This window comes from Schistosoma haematobium, chromosome 3 (assembly GCF_000699445.3).
Source record: "Schistosoma haematobium chromosome 3, whole genome shotgun sequence".
In the NCBI taxonomy this organism is placed as follows: domain Eukaryota; kingdom Metazoa; phylum Platyhelminthes; class Trematoda; order Strigeidida; family Schistosomatidae; genus Schistosoma; species Schistosoma haematobium.
Genome location: NC_067198.1, coordinates 16,628,385 through 16,645,833, shown reverse-complemented (window position 1 = coordinate 16,645,833; position 17,449 = coordinate 16,628,385). Strand labels below are relative to the sequence as shown.

The 17,449-nt window shown below is 30.8% G+C and overlaps 1 protein-coding gene across 1 annotated transcript in view; it reads left to right on the top strand.

The window, feature by feature from the left end:
- The window catches only part of MS3_00005124 (uncharacterized protein), a 114,540-nt gene that overhangs the window by 53,136 nt on the left and 43,955 nt on the right, over nt 1–17,449 (top strand). The window contains exons 13-14 of the mRNA XM_051213157.1: nt 5,093–5,666; nt 13,350–13,381. Coding sequence (XP_051069103.1) covers nt 5,093–5,666; nt 13,350–13,381 — 606 coding nt within the window. The remainder of the gene's footprint in view (nt 1–5,092; nt 5,667–13,349; nt 13,382–17,449) is intronic.

Genomic DNA, 17,449 nt, shown 5'->3' with positions numbered 1-17,449 from the left:
TTCTAACAATTAAAAATAAAGTCAAGTCAGAAACAAGTCAACTGTTGAAAGAGCTAAAACCAGTCATTGGTATCTCGTTTTGGTTTGCTCTGCATCCTAAATCATGTAGTGTTTCACGGTTTTATGGTTTACTGAGAATACATAAACCAGATATCCCTCTAAGACCGATAGTAGACTTTACCAACACACCAACATATGCGTTATCGAAATATCTAAGCAACATATTAAAACCACTACAGCTTAACTTACATAATATGATTAAAGATACATATGACTTTAAAGCAAAATCATCGCAATCAGTTATCGAGAAGAATAAGGTCATGGTAAGCTTTGATGTCGTTTCTTCATACACCAGTATTCCCATTGATAAATGCTTAGAATTCATTAGTGGTTTACTAGAGAACGACAATACTCTTTCTGAAAGATGTCCGTTGAACATCAGTCTAATCATGAGATCCTTAAAACTGCCTAAATTCGACTCTATTCCCTTTTAACGGGATGTTATACAAACAAACTAACGGTGTAGCAATGGGATCCCTCGTGTCCCCAATTGTAGCCAACCTTTTTATGGCACACATAGAATCAAATATCTTCGCCCACGACATTATGCCACGAATTTGGCTTAGGTATGTAGATGATACATTTGTTGTGATAAAAAAGACTCATCTAAGATCTTTTTCAAAACGGATAAATACACTTTCATCTCACATCAAATTCACAAATGAAAATGAACATGGTGAGCTACCATTCTTGGATTGCTTAGTGAAAATAAATCTAAATGGAGTTCTAAATCTATCCATCTACCGAAAGCCTACACACTCTAATCGCTATATTGACTTCCATTTAGCACATCCTTTCAGTGCTAAGATCTCGCTAGCCTTAAATCTTTTTTAGAAGAACTAACAAGATCATCACATTAGAAGAAGACAAACAAAAAGACCAAAAAAATGTAATTAATATCTTACAATTTAATAATTTTCCTATGAAGATTATTAGCAGTATATTAAAACAAGACAGTTTAGTACGTTATAATAGTGATTCGAATGAAATATCATGGATTGGTACTGTAGTTCTACCATACCATCACGGTACAACAGAAGAACTCCAAAGAATCTTAAAACAACACAGAATTAAAGTATATTACAAAACAACCAACACACTTCGAAATACTTTAGTTCTCTTAAAAGAAAAAATCCCTTTCATGTCCACACAGAACTGCGTCTACAAATTAGGTTGTATCGATTGTGATGCCTTCTATATTGGAGAGTCATCTCGAGAAATCTTGACTAGAGCCAAAGGACATATTAGGTACACAAAGAAACCTCCTAACAATCCCGTAGAATTAGATAAACTTCAAATTAAATCGGCAATAGCAGTTCATGCCATTTTCAACAACCATCAAATTGATTTCAAAAATATCAAAATATTGCAAAAAGGCTTTTCCAACTACAAAGAAAGGAGAGCAGCTGAAGCGTTCCATATAATGCCCAATCCTACTTCTCTCAATAGAAAAGAAGACCCTACCATACATCCTACTTGGACTATCTATCCTAGCCATTCAGTCTGATTTTATTTACAATTCACACTATCATCTTACAAATTAAACTATCCTTTGAGATGGTGGACTTCTATCTGAAGTTTGTGCTGATGATGTCGTTCAGAAGAACGATGAAAGCTCCACGACCAAACCATCCAGCTCAGAGAACAAAACTCCATCAAAATAAACTATCCTTTCTCACCATAAATATCACCCAATTATTCATCCTTAAACAGTACACACATACATACACACAAATTTACATATATATCTCTTATGAATCACCTTGACCGAAATGACATGACATTAACTTGTTCAGACCTGTTTTTGATTGATCACATAATATTATTCTTATTGTTCCGTTGTACTATTTAAACTTTGATTAATCTTAATTCGATTATTTATTCTCTGAAGAAGTGACTTGCACTAAGTCACGAAACGTCAGAAAATCTAATTTTTCTACTCATTGGGATATTACAAATATATTATTTATTTATAACAAAACGTCATTGTTTTTATATCCACTTCTTGAAACTGTTTCTCCTGTAGTGTTAACATTCAAACTATAACCAAAGAAAACTTGTCAAGTGAAAAAGAAAAATATCGCCTCACAACTTGTTTCTACTCATTTATGCCTTAAATTTATAAAAATGGAGTTTTTAAACTGATAAATATCATTTCATTTTCATCCTACAAATAGATTTACTGATTGACAAAAGAATCTTGCCATTATATTTACAGTTTTGTATTTCACTTGGTAATGGCAATCTGTTACATTATAAAACACTATCAGACACAGTTTTTACTAAAGATGTGAGAGTCTGTTTTGAAACTTGTTACGTATGTGTCGAAGTTTATAATAACAATTAATATTATTGATTATTACAATTATCCCGTTATGAGACGGACTAGTTTAACACTTGTGGAATAATCGTATAAAAAATCGCTAATTTTCGAAGTAAGACCTGATACTTTTGCCCAAAATGGCGATGAAAGCTTTACATTTTATTCATACTGCTGAGATAAGCCAACATTAAGGAAATCAACATACTGTACTTTAGGACTCTTCAACACTTAAAAGTCCCTTAGTTTTTGAAAGACTGAGTTACTTATATCTAGTTTCGATAAAGCTATTCCTAAACCAAATGAATTTCCATAAACACCGATTTGAAAAATAACTTTGGAACCAACTGATTCAACTAAATTTTTATCCTATATTTCCCATCCGTTTTCAACTAAATGCAATCGTTTACTTGTGTTATTTGTACCAGATGAATCAGTTTGCGTTCTCTGTAAATAAAGGAAACAACACCTGTATCTGTTCATTGTCAAAAAATCAATTGATGATTTGCCAGTTATTTAAGTGAAGTATGGTCTGGAATCGCTTGTAGTAGCGCAGAAATACTAACACTTTTTATTCATTTTGAACCTCAATTTCAAAAGTATCTTATACGACTTATTCCACAAATTTATTCATTGAGAGCATAGTAATGAGACCAGCTATATCCAACTAATAACCAGTCAGTAATCAGATTTTATGAATCAATGTTTTATGAAAAGTAAACAATAATATTACAAAAGTAGCCAAATTTTACATAATTATTTTATCAAGGTCTTCTACAGTTTGTTCTGCTAATAGACCCAAAAAGCAACCACATGTAAATTATTTTATTTAGATATAGTTCATCTATGTTCGCGAACACTTACGAGAATGATAATGGATTTTTAGAAGTCTCCAATTTTTCCTCATTAGAGTTCGGTAAATCAAGAATACGATTTAGCATAAAAACTCAAAACTCGTTTTCTTGATTCTGATTGGCTAGCCCATGTGTTATGCCTTCACGATCCATTATTCCTTCTTGAATCACTATCAGTACCCGATTCTTTCGATAACCGCTAGTTGTTTTACTACTCTTACTACTCTAACATCTCAATAACCTGATGTAGTGTATCATCTTGACCAGATGTTGAATATAGATGACTGGTTTGACAATTCATTTCAGTAGATTCAACTTATAACCATAGAGAATACTTCGGAATCTGCTGTCATGTTCAATTCAAATGATATGATCTTTGTAGCTGCATATATTTTTAATGAGATTTCAGTATCTCTTAACTTGAATAATAATGGTTATCTTTCCAGATAAAATAAACCATCATTTGTACCACAATGAATATTTATTATCATCAGGAATGATAATCTTGACAGCAAAACATTATTTAGTTAGTATTCAGATTGGAGAATGTATACAAGATGGTTAAATGAAGTTTGGTTGACGATAATAATAATAATCTTAAATCAAATAAACAGGAATAGAACTGTACACAAAAAAACTATGAAAGGATTCATTCGGTTTTAAGACATTGTCTTTCGAATACTGGATAGGTCAAAGAGTAAGATTAGAATCAATGCAGTAAATGGATAAGTTATATACATTTTTACTTAGAATATATTGTTAGAAATATTGAAGAGTACTAAAATGAACCACTTAACACATGTGGTGAACTCTAAACTGAGGTTGTAATTTTTTTTAGAACGGTACCAATCCATTTGATACAGGAGAGTAAGTTTTACGTTATCATCATTCTTAAGATTATTTACCAATATGCATGAATTTATTATGAAATGCACATTAAATGCTGCGTGTGAGACTGTATTTTTGTGTGTGTACTGCGTAAAAATCCCTGTTGGATAAATGATTAAACACCAATAGTTTTATTAAACAAACGTTTTGGTTAACACAGGGATTTTGTAAAAGTTATTCTCATTTTTACTTCGAATTCTTAGTTTTTGTCCAATATATTCTTAATTTTAAAGAATAAAAATTTATTGGTTATTTAATGCAGTAATAATAGTATATCATAGTTTAATGGAAAAAAGTGACATTTTAAAGGAACATTCTCAGGGGGTTTCTAGTAATTCACTACATCATCTTAGTGTATGCACTTACCGTATTAATGTATCAGCAAATCGCCAGTCTAATCTCGTTCTCTTATTATTGAGATTGACTAAATAGTATCAATAGTAGATGCTACATTAGTGTATGTCTGTTCTGTTTTTCAACTGAATAGTATCAGAATGTTAATGATCATATTTCATACAATTACTGATTTCTTATAATTTATAACCTGACGACTTAATGATTAAAGCGCTCGATTTCGAGGCATATAGCTTTACGTTTAAATGTATCTCTTTTGCATCATGTCAACAGCTAGGGTAGTATCACAAATCTCAATAAGAAATGGAACCTAAAATCTAACTCACTAACCTGTACACATTTGTTGTTTAACTAAATAATCAAGTTAAAGATAGTGACTTTTAAATTTATGCACAGAACATAAAAGATTCTGGTGATTATCTATCTGTTAATGATCACTTCCAAAACGTATAGCACAATCATCATAGAATAGCTGATATCAGCTTGATCTGGAAAGAAACTGACGGAATTTCGCATTTTCTAATCAGTACAACTAATAACATTCTGCATGATGAAATAAATGTTTTACAACAATATCAGCGACTAATATTTTTTTCGTTTTTCGTCATGTTTACAGAATTCCTCTAGTCATCAACAACACCATAACCATTCTACTGTTGCCAATGTTTCTAAAGTTTTGTCTAAAAAAGCTCAGAAACTACAAATGGTTGAAAATGTTGAATATAAGGAAACAGACACTGTTGATGCTACAAATTACAGTAATTATACCAATAATCAAGAATTTGATAAAGATGAAACTACTGCTTATTGGAATACACGCAGATTACAACGTTTTCAAGCAAATAATAATCCTTTCGTTAATACGAGTACAGCCTCAACAATATTAATGACAGTAACAACATCAACGTCCACACCAATAACGACATTGAGTAATTCTTCAAATTATTCAAAAACTCATTCCGTCTCTAATATAAATAAACACGATGACCCCGGTGAGAATGATTATGTTAATCATAACCGTACGGTCAGACGTATTCGACATACTCAAAACGACCAACCTCTTACTGTTACGAATGATTCATATATTGATGAAGACCCTCAGTGTTTCAAATCTTCACGTGTATCGTTAAACAGTGCTTTGAATCGTTCAAACAATTCATCTCGTAATCAATTAAATCATTCTATCAAAGGTTTGTTTTAGTTAATTGTTCAGATTAACTTCAACTTTTCATTTCCTCTTTAATACGTGCATTATTTGAAAGTTAGGTATTCCCTCAATGGAAACATTGAATTTAGATTGTGTTTGATTTTTTAATTATTGAGAAATAATTGAATTTAAGAATCTTATTTATTAAGCATATTTCAGGAACAACGTATTGATGTATCTCAAGAAAACATCAACTCAACTGTGTTTATGTTGTTTGAAGGAAAAGTTTTCGATCAATATTCACTGTCACAAATATTTTTTATAGTGGTTTCACTGGGGTTTTTTTTACCTTGAGAGGTTATATAATTGAGTTTAATTTAGTAATTCCGAGATAGAACACCATTTCATGGAGACTAATAGTTTATTTTTCAAATTAGATCAAATTTAGTCTACGAGTATATTGAATAAATAAATTAAGCATTTATCAAAAAATCTAGTAAATAAAAGTTCACAACGCAAAATAGTTAATAATAGTCAATCTGAAACATCAAAACTGAGAATAAACTAAGGTCAAGAATGTTCTACACAAAATGTAAACGGTTTTTTATAAATACTTAAATGACTATTCATTATAGCTTCAATGAGAGAATGATAGGTAAGACATTCATAAATTTAGAATTAATGGTTCAGAGTTATTTAGTAAATCTAAGTAGAATTATCCTTTGGTGATAAATACATTCGACAGGAAATTTAATTTATATTTCATTAGTATTGTGAATGTGCAAATCTTGATTTCCTCGAAAACAATGTAGAAAATTAAGATACATTCATTGTTAAATTAAAACAAGTAGACCGTAGACAACAAATTTGTTTTATGACTAGCTAACATTTTGAGGTTCTTTCTTTAAAGAATTCTGTTTGTTTGTTTTTTTTTCTAAGAGTTTGATATTCACTTTCTTTTGGGCAAATAGTTACTAAGGTTTGAGGGATGTTAAGGTAATGTAATAATAAATCCATATTTGGATGAAACTTATAATGAGGATATTTTCTGGAATAAATGTAAATAATAGAAAAAGCATCATAGGTTTATACTACCAGATATAAGCCACATTTTTTCATAATATTTAACTGTAAGTCTTAGACTTCTAGTTAGCCATATTAAATAAAATTTTATCTCTGTAGAATTGTGAATAAACCGATTGAATCATGAATAAAATACTGACAGTACTTTAAATACTGAAACAAAGTTAATAGATTAAGAATCCAAATAGTCTTATATTACTGCCATTGAGAATGTTTATATCACTGAAAACAGCCTCCATAGCTTTTCATTTTATTATTGTCTTTCATAGTTTACATTTCAAATTAATCTTAATTAGATATCTATTAAGAACTGAGATCACTCGATATCTGTTTAGCTTTTATATACAACGTCACAATATCGTACATCTAGGTCTCACCTGGAGATTGAGTCAATGACTTCCAGGTCTTTCATCCAATACTTAACTTCTAGACTATTGAGCTGGCATCCGACACTTCACTTGTTCAGTTCCAACTGGTTCATGATATTGAACGACCGTTTTCTGTTGCTTTCAGTGTGTAACTACTCCACATCTGACATTTCTGAACTCCAGTTGTCGTGGCTTCTTGCTAGAACTCTTGGTTTGACCTTACGAAGTTAGTCACTAATGAGCATATAATAATTATTGCTAGAGATTCTTGGAGATTGTTGAATGCAACAATTAAAATTGTTCATTTATAAATCTGAGCTTACATTCGTTCCAGTTACCGTTTCTTATATCAGTTTCTTCTACTGTTTCCAGATCTAAAGATAACTTTTTCATACTGGTTTATCATTTTTTTAATAGACAAAACTTTTCGTGTGTCAAAGCAACTGAAGCTTGACGTACTTCACTAAGCAACCAACTCTTATCATTTAAGTTACATTTTACCATATTTTTTAAAAAATTAGATCATTATTACACACAATAGCAAAATATTGATCGTTTCTTTCTCCATACGAAAGTGTTTTGAGTGTAATTTTCTTTTATAGAAAAATTCATACTAATATTAACTAAACTTTCTTTTCTAACTTTTTTCTTGTTGTAACCGACGTATAATCAAAATATCTAAAATAGTATTCTATAAATAAAAAGGTTTTTCTTTCTACAAAATTTTCTTATTATTAAAAGATTGAAATGAAAATCAAATCTTCTTTAAGATCTAATAAACAAAAGTATTTTCGAGTTATTTCTTTGTTTTCTAAAATAATAAGAAAAGAATTTCGACAGAACAATTAGAAGACGGAGTTCATCTGGAAAATGTGATGTATTTGCACTATACATTTTGAACAATCTGGTCACACATATACTTATCAGAAGGGTTTGTGGAGATTTTAGAAATTTCACAAATTGAAATCATGAGTCAATTGAAGCTAGACCACCATGGAAAACCCGGAAGCATTGGACGTCCATTTCGTCCTAGTATGGGACTCCTCAGTAGTGCGCATCCACGATCCCGCACCCCGCGAGCTTCGAACCCAGGACCTATCAGTTTCGCCAGGCGCTTAACCAACTAAACCACTGAGCCCGCCCGAGACTGATAGGTCCTGGCTTCGAATCTCGCGGGTGCGGATCGTGGATGCGCACTACTGAGGAGTCCCATACGAGGACGAAATGGCCGTCCAGTGCTTCCAGGTTTTCCATGCTGGTCTAGCTTCAATTGACCCATGATTTCAATCTGTGACACATATACTTGTCAGGGCATTTTTATATGAAAATTAATAAAGGTCAATTAAATGAAAGTTCAAGTAAAATAACAAAGGGGAGAGAAAGAATATGAAATTATTCGAAATGTATAGCGCAAATACATTTTTCAGATAAACTCCGTCTTCTCATTGTTCCATCGCAATTTATAAAAAGGACTAATTGCTTTAAAAAGCAATCATAATCATGGTTGAATTGATTTTAACTCTGAAAAAACAAACAATTTCAAGTGTTGGTATACCGTTCTTTCAAAAAGATAAATGGTTTGTATGGTGTGAAGATTTTGTTATTCATTTTAAAATAGTATCATTAAAATTATCATTAATCGGTACATCATCTGATTTTTTGAATTAGGGTTGTGTTATTATAAATGCTAGGAGAGTTAAAGACTAAATTTACACAAGATTATTCATTGGAATATCTAGATTTTTCTTAAAAGTTATTAGTGGTGATTTGTATTTGAATGGTTGACACACCTTTAGTTTTATTTAAAAATTATCGACTAGATGTACGAGCGTTTTTACTTCACCTACTCTACAACTACCCACCATTCCCAAACAGTGTGAATGGAACACTAGAGAAGGTCCCCCGACGCTAGCTAAAGTTCAGAAAGCTATAGCTAATCTGAAACGAGGAAGAGCAGCTAGTCCAGATGGATTGGTTTCAGAGGTCTTTAAGGATGGTGGTCCAATTTTGGCGATTAGGTTTACCAACATTTTAGCTAAAATCTGGGAGTTGGACATAATCTCATCTGACTGGTCATAACCACTGATTGTCCCAATATATAAGAAGGGGTCAAAATCATCATGTGATAACCAAAGAGGGATTAGTTTGACTCATATAGCATCTGAAATACTAGCGTCAATAATTATCGGCCGTCTAACCAAGACTCGTGAACTGCAAACACGAGAAAATCAGGCTAACTTCAGACCTGGTTGTGGCTGCATCAACCACATATTCAACATTCGTCAGGTTCTAGAACACAGACATACTTCTCAGCATCTGACAATGGTGGTCTTTCTCGACTTAAAAGCAACATTTGACTCTGTAGACCGAGAGGTTCTGTGGCAGTGTCTATCGTTGGAAGGCGCACCTCAGAAGCATACAAATCTTCTCAAGGTTTTTTACTTGAACACTACTAATTGAGTCAGAGCATATGGCGAACTGTCATCTGCTTTTGTGACCTCAAGTGGTGTCCGTCAAGGCTGTCCACTATCTCTATTTTTGTTCAACTTCATCATAGACATACTGATGGAAAAAACGTTCTATTCGACTGAATTTTCGAGCATCGATCTCCTGCCAGGAGGTTCACTTATCGACTTAGAATACACAGATGGTATAGTCCTGTTTGGTGAACACGCTGATAAAATGCAGAGTCTTTTGTTAGCTCTGGGCAACAATGCCAGAATGTTTGGGATGCGCTTCTCCTCCTCTAAATGCAAGTAGTTGGTTCAGGACTTGTCTGCGTCAACACCTGAACTAAGGATAGGGAGTGAAACAGACGAACGCGTTGACAACTTCACTTATCTTGAAGTCTGCTCAGCCCTAATGGGTTCATGTTTAACGAAATCTGTGCAATAATAATAAGTAATAGTAAGGTTAGGCGTAGTGTATTAAGAAAAGATGGTAAATTAATTGATGTGGTTGTAAATCTTAATCAACCGAGATGGTTGGGTCATGTGTTACGCATGCCTGAACACCGATTCCCACAACGCGCAATGTTGACTAGTGTAGGGGATGGTTGAAAGAAAGTAAGCGGCTGCCAAACCAAAACGTGGCATCAGTGCTCGAGGCCTCTAACTTCTAGTCTGAGGCATGTTGGTTCCGTGTAACTATCGTAACCAATTATTGTAGACTGTGAGTGACATGGCTCAGCATCGATCACAGTGGTGTAGGTGTATACACTCCTTGTCTTTCCTTAAACTATGGGATTAAAATAGCTTTATACCTTTCTTTCTACGAACTAACTCTTTCTTCCTGTATTATATCCTTATACACAATCTTTTATGCATTACTACTATTGAAGTAACTACCTCTATGAATATGATGTTCATCTTTTTGTGCTAATGAGGTATGGCAACTTGGTCCGATGCACATATGTGCCTGGTCCCACGTTGTAGCTGACTGACTGATGAGCGTTTTAAGATATTAGTTATCCCAATAAAAATCGTATACAACATCTGTATTTGGAAGCAACTGATCAGTACGCTCTAGATCATTGATTTGTGATATCTACTTGTTTCTAAACATTGGACGACTTCAGCAGTTAAAAGTCTGATATCCTTCAAACAAAAGTTGTTTGTCATGACTCACTGTTTCTAGAGGTGATGATTGGCTGGTTTTGTTTAGTTTTATTGGAAGTAGCAAACGTTTTCTCACTCACTTTAAATAGGATGAAGAATATATCTTGATCTAAAATTATATTTACTACTTAGCAACGTAAATTCCTTTTACTTTAACTTATAAGACTAAATATACGACTTTGTTTTACTTTTTACAAACTTCTAAATCGATAAAAATTTCATTGAATATAGTGAAACATTTATTCTCTGGCAGATGTACCCGTACATGATACAGTTTGTACTCCAACTGAATTTAAATATTCGCAAACTTATTCAAATTTTAATACAATTTATTTTCACTAGTTATTTAAAATATTTCCTTCAGATTACTATATCACCCTTGAAAAATTGCCGATAAGATTTTTGATTTTTTGTCAGACATTTAGATTTAATAAGAAGTACAACGTAGTTGTAGATATTCACCAACAATGTCTAATCATAACCTCATGAGAAATCCATTATTCTCCGGATGTCTAAATCAATTTCACTGCATAGCGAATTTAACAACTATCCTTTACATATATTTCAAATAGAATTGCTTATTGTTATTAAGTAACGCTGTTTTGATTTCCGGACAACCTTTAAGATCTGACTAAAAATCCTTATTTTGTTTAATTCATTACATCTCCACGCTAATTTTTTGTCATAGTTTTAATATACTAGTTCTGAAGATCATACAGACATATTTTTGTCCTTAATTGACTTTTCTTCAAAAAAAAAAAGAAATTAAAAGCTTCCTTGAGAAAATCACTTGCTTACATTCACTATACATTATTCAGCACAGTCGAAATCCTGTTATCTTGTTGCTTTCTGATATCTATTAGATGTATGTCTATCTAACTTAAGTAGCAGTAATAAGCGTCTAGTATTATCACTAATATAAATTATAACATCATTTCATTAAAACTTCTCTGTCTAAAAAGACAAATACAAAGACTGAAATAACAATTAACTAATATAGATTAACTCATTATCTAGCTAAGCAGAAAAACATTTTTTTAACTATTAAAAATAAGTTAATAGTTAAATTACCACTTAAATTCTGTTTATTCCCATAAAATTTGTTCCGATGAATTCTTAGTCATTTTGGCAAGTTGATATGTGTATTCATTCAATGAAACTTTCTAAATATTTGTTACAATAAGAAAAAATATACAGAAAACGATATACTACACGTTTGCTACAAAATATATACTTGGCATATTACACAAATACAAATGTAAACAATCTTACTTTTAATGAAATGACTTGTAGCAACTCATCATAACAATGTTACATAAATTTAATTTGAAATTAAAAATAATGTAGCAAAACTTTTAAGACATAGTTTCTCTCTAACAAGCTATCGAAGAGACAAATTTAACTATATAACATTGTTGCGAGAGAAAAATATAACCTTCAATAGATTCTTTACAATATTATTATTATTATCCGTTTTAGTCATAAAATATTCTACTTTCTTTTTAGATGTACTATAACATTTTAAAATTGTTAGAATCTTTTAACTGGTTGAGTTTCCTAACTAGAGTTTTGTTTTATGGACTAAACTATCGAATTGTAGACTAAAATTAGAGAGAATGGTAGATCCTTTTAGTGCGATCGCAGATTTAATGCTGAGTGTGAATAGGGTGGACAGTCAAGGCAACTTCAGTGAAAACATACTGTATGTTCTCGAATAAACAGAGATATGGTATTTCCAATTGGGTTTATATGACTCTACAAAAGATAATCAAATTAGTAAGCATTACATTATATATAATGTTGTACAAGAATTAACAACCAGTAAAAAGTAGTATCAATTACGTGACCTTGTCTCATCAGTGTGTTGAAAGTAACCGTGATAATTGTTGTTATGGCAACATCTAACAGTCATAATATCACTGAATCCGATAAACTAATATTTACTTTATTAGAAAATGTTTTATCATAACATACCACTTTATTTGATTATCTCGCATTTCTTTATTCTATTTATTTAAATTCTTATAAGTTTGGTCCAGGTAGTGTTAATGATGTATGATTCGCGATTTCATAAATAAAGCCCAACCAATAGAATGATTGTATTTAAGGTTATTTCAAGACAATGTTTCACTATTTGTATCGACAAATAAAAGTTTCTTTTCGCTTATAACTCCTTTATATAAATGAGAATGTATTCTGAGATCATCTAAACTATTGTGTTTTTCTCATGTTTTTAGGTCGTAGGTCTATCAGTTCATTGTATTTAAGTCAAATACACAACACAACTGTCACTAAGGTGTAATGCAATTAATAACTGGTGATCCATTGGACGCTTTTCTTTATTAATCACAGTGGACAAAGCAACCCTTTCATAGTGTCTTGAGATCTATCTCTCAAACTTTGTAATATCCATTTTTTGACAGATATTTTAAGCGATTGATCATATTATATGTGATGCATAATATGACAGTCTACGTTATCCAGTGATATTCATGATATTATTTTTGTTTTACATACTTTTATTACTGTATTTAATTAGATGATCACAAAATAACCACAGTGTTCATTATTCATTTCAGTTTTCAGTAATATGTAGTACGTGTGTTTAATCCTCTTGAAACATTAAAATTAATTTATGATCATTTATTTTGTTTTCAGGTCATGATCAATCTATTAATCAGAAAAAAGAGGTATGTATTACATCATTATTCTAATGAAAAATTTAATCATTTTCTGATTTTGTAAATAGTTTAATGTTTTCATATACATTTTTCATTATGGTTTTTCACCATTTTAAGCTTTCTGAAATATTTAAATGAGATTATTACAGGAAATAATTTTAGTTGACTATGTAAAGAATTAAAAAACAATGTATTTCCTAAATAAGAACTTTCGTCTAAATTTGAACGAATAGTTTCACAATATTTGGGCGCCCAGTTAATGTGAGACATTAAAGAGGAAAAATTTATTTGTAAAACAGTGTTCACGTTGATTGAATGACTTATTCAGTATACAGTAAACCAGAGAACCATGTACTTATTTATATTCGATAATTTTGTTGTTTGATTATATTTTCCTTGAAAAAGCTTGGACCAGATTACCAGGCGAAACATTGGATTTACTTCAAATTCTTTCGCTGAGATTTTACAAATACATTCTTCCTTTTTAATGTATTTACTATCAATGGTAGTACGATTCCTTGTTATATCTCAACACTGAATCTGTAAATGTTATCTCAGCGTTTTTGCGAATTTTTCAAAAAATAAACGAATGATGGTTCAATGATAAAAATTACTTATCTTTCAACCATTAAGGTAATAAATTCAAAATTTATCAACTTAGATTCATATAGCCTACATATATCTCCAACTTTTACCCAAAATGTTTAACCTCAAACTTTATTATCTGTAATGAGTCTTTATGTTTGATTGGAACATTAAACCAGTATCTTGTCGCATACAATTGTTTAGCACATTATTCTTTATAGTAAAATTGATTATTGTTTTTTACAAAGTTATATGTTACTTCTTCTTTCCTTATCTTAATGATTATTGTATAACTGATTGAATGGATGAATAAATAAGTTCTTAAATCAATAACCTGACACGCTTAAAATTTTCATCTTGATACTTTTAGCTTTGATTGTAAAGGGATTAGTTCGTCTACTAATAGAATCACGAACATCCTAACACAACTAAGCTCTTCAAAATATTCATTACGTGTAAAACGAAACTTATATAAAATGTGACCAAGTGATAATTGATCATGAGAATAAATCTTTTGACCTATTATACTTGAGTGAAAATAATAATTAGCCTGAGAATCAAATGGTTATTCAATAGACAGATAATTATCCGTTAAAAGATTATTAAAATAAGATTATTATTTAATTAGGTACGGAAAAAAGAATCAGGAAATTCTTTAAATCAAGTTTAAAATCGCTAAACTGAACAACGATGAATCTCTAGGATTTGCAATGAGGAGCTACAAAACTAAATCATCACGTTCACATTAATCCGAGTTCAGTAGTGGTCAGAATGTACTGCAAATTATTCAATTAAATTTTTATATGAATGCTTCAAATTATGAACGTTATGGATTTAATTCTGAGTACGGTAATCAATTCGCTTACTATAGAGAAATTCAAAATATTCCGACGAAACGTTCCTCAATCATCTACTTATTTTTGAATATACTGATGAAAATTAACAGCAAATTAACTAAAACTTAACAAGCACGAAAATAAAGCGATTACAAATACATCTTATCCACACTTTAGAAATAAATAGTTACAAGAAAATATTACTAAGTGGCTAATTTATTTCTCCTCTATCCTATTCATCCTTGTCTTTTATAAATTATTTATTTACAATTTTTAATACTCCATAATATCAGACAGTCAACAGGAACCGTTAGTAGGCCTCTAAATTAGATCTCATTCATAGTTTGTGCCACCGAACAAGGTCTATCTAAAATCTTCGATAAATTGTTGCTGATTGTTTGATTTAAACCATTGATACACTGTCACATCTATTGATGTTACCGCCAAACTGTTCAAGATGCGGGATTAATATTTTCACACTGATTGATTACTTTATTCTTCTAATTGTTTGGTAATTTTCAAAGGCACAAAGTAAATTTAATAGCTTTCCATAAAATTAACGCTATAAATGATAATTCATTTAGGGTTGATATAACTTTGAAAATTAAAACAAACAGGAAATGCATTTATTCACATATTATTCTCGATCAACCTATTATTGAATTTTAATCATTTATTTAATGACCGATTAAATTTTTCTTCACATGCATGACTGTACATCATTACAATAGTTGTCAAGTATAATAGTATAACAATAAGACAAAAAATTGAACAGAATAATATTTAGTTAGGTGATTTGTGAATAGACTGTACATTCTGATGATAAGTTTTCCTACAAATTGACATTAACCGAATTCAGTATTAAACATTAAAGAGCAATAAAGTATTTTTCTTTCGCCTACATACATTCACGCTATTTGCATTAAATCTTCTATTAATTATTTCCTCTATTATTGTGTTTCTCTAAAGTATTGATTTCGTGATTAATTAAGAAAACAGTTAACTTATTATTATTATTTCAACTTCTAGTCAACTTACTGACTTATGCCTGTTACCCCTCGTAGAGGAGCACAGGCCACCCATCATCATTCTCCATCCAACTCTGTTCTGGGCAATCCTTTTCATGTATGCTTCCAATTCTCGAGACAATATGTTATTTGGCCTTCCTCTTGTTCTTTTCCCTTCTGTATTTCAAGATAGCGCTTGCCTCGTGATGCAGTCTGATGATTTCCGTAATGTATGTTCTATCCAATTTCATAGTCTTCTGCTAAATTCTTAAACAGGAAGCTCGTTTGTTTTCTACCACAGTAGGTTGTTGCTGATGCTTCCCGGCCAACGGACACTAAGTATCTTGCGTAGACAAGTGTTTAGAACTTTTAGTTGAATCTATAAATAAAACTATGAGTGTTAAGAAAATTAGCATTATAAAGGGACATCAAAAAGAAAACCACTGAAAATATAAATCAATGAAAAATGACTTTTTTCCAGTCAAAAACATTTAAGTACTGCCACTCATTTTCGTTTGTAAAGTAAACAAGTCAATACGTTGATAAGCACTAACAACTGTACATTCAATGTTAACATCGATAAAACTCGTAATCTGCTTTTTTGCATCCATGATTGTTATTATTTCTCACCATCTTCATTTTTAAATGAATTTATAATTAATCTACTGTATACAGGTTGGGTGAAGTATCTTAAAATATCCTCTGTTTGATATTAGATGGTTTGGAAAGTCCGTTTCATTTTTAAATAGTTATTAACATTTTTATTCATAATACTGTATTTCGGCACTATTACTGGGGTATTTTTAAATCATTTATAGAAAATAGAATTAAAGTACCATATTTAAAGAAGAATACCTGTTTTATATTTTACAATGAAATGTAGTATTTTAAAACGAAATTGATTTTTTGAACCATGAGTAGGTAGCCTGATTATTATAAATTACTCTAAGTAAATGGTTCTACGTGTTCTTTACACATAATTGATATTTTACAAAATATATTTGTCAATGACTAAGATCATTTGTGTTACTAGTTAAAAATAAACAGTGAAAAACTCTGAAATAAAAAATGTTAAAATGTTTCATTTTTAATTAGCTGAAGCTATTGAGGAGCCTAGATTAACTTGAATATCATATGATACAATATTGTATAATCTTCTACTTACCTTGAATAAATATTATCTGACTAACTTGATTCAATTATTCTCAGTTAATGATGTAAATTATGATTCGAAAACTATGCTTTAATCCATTTCTATTTAGTAGAAAGATGAATAGAGCGGAAAAAAATATTTCATTTTAATTAGCTTTTGTTTATCACTCTACATTAATATAAACAAATACAATAATAAAATAATTTTACGTAATTTGGCAACCGCTGATCCCTTTACTTCTAACTATCAATTATATTGACATTTCATCAAAATACTTTGTTATTTCTCTTGTCAGATATGCAGTTTGACAACCGTTGATCTACATATTCTCAATTTTTTTGAAATATAATTACTTTAATTATTATGGTTAGCTTATGCTCGCTTCTAATCGTTTAGACAATCATTCGATATTATTTCCTTAATCACTTTTGGAGTTACAGCATTATTGCGTAACACTAGTGTTTGATTAGTAATAATTCGTTTTATGGTTAGAAAT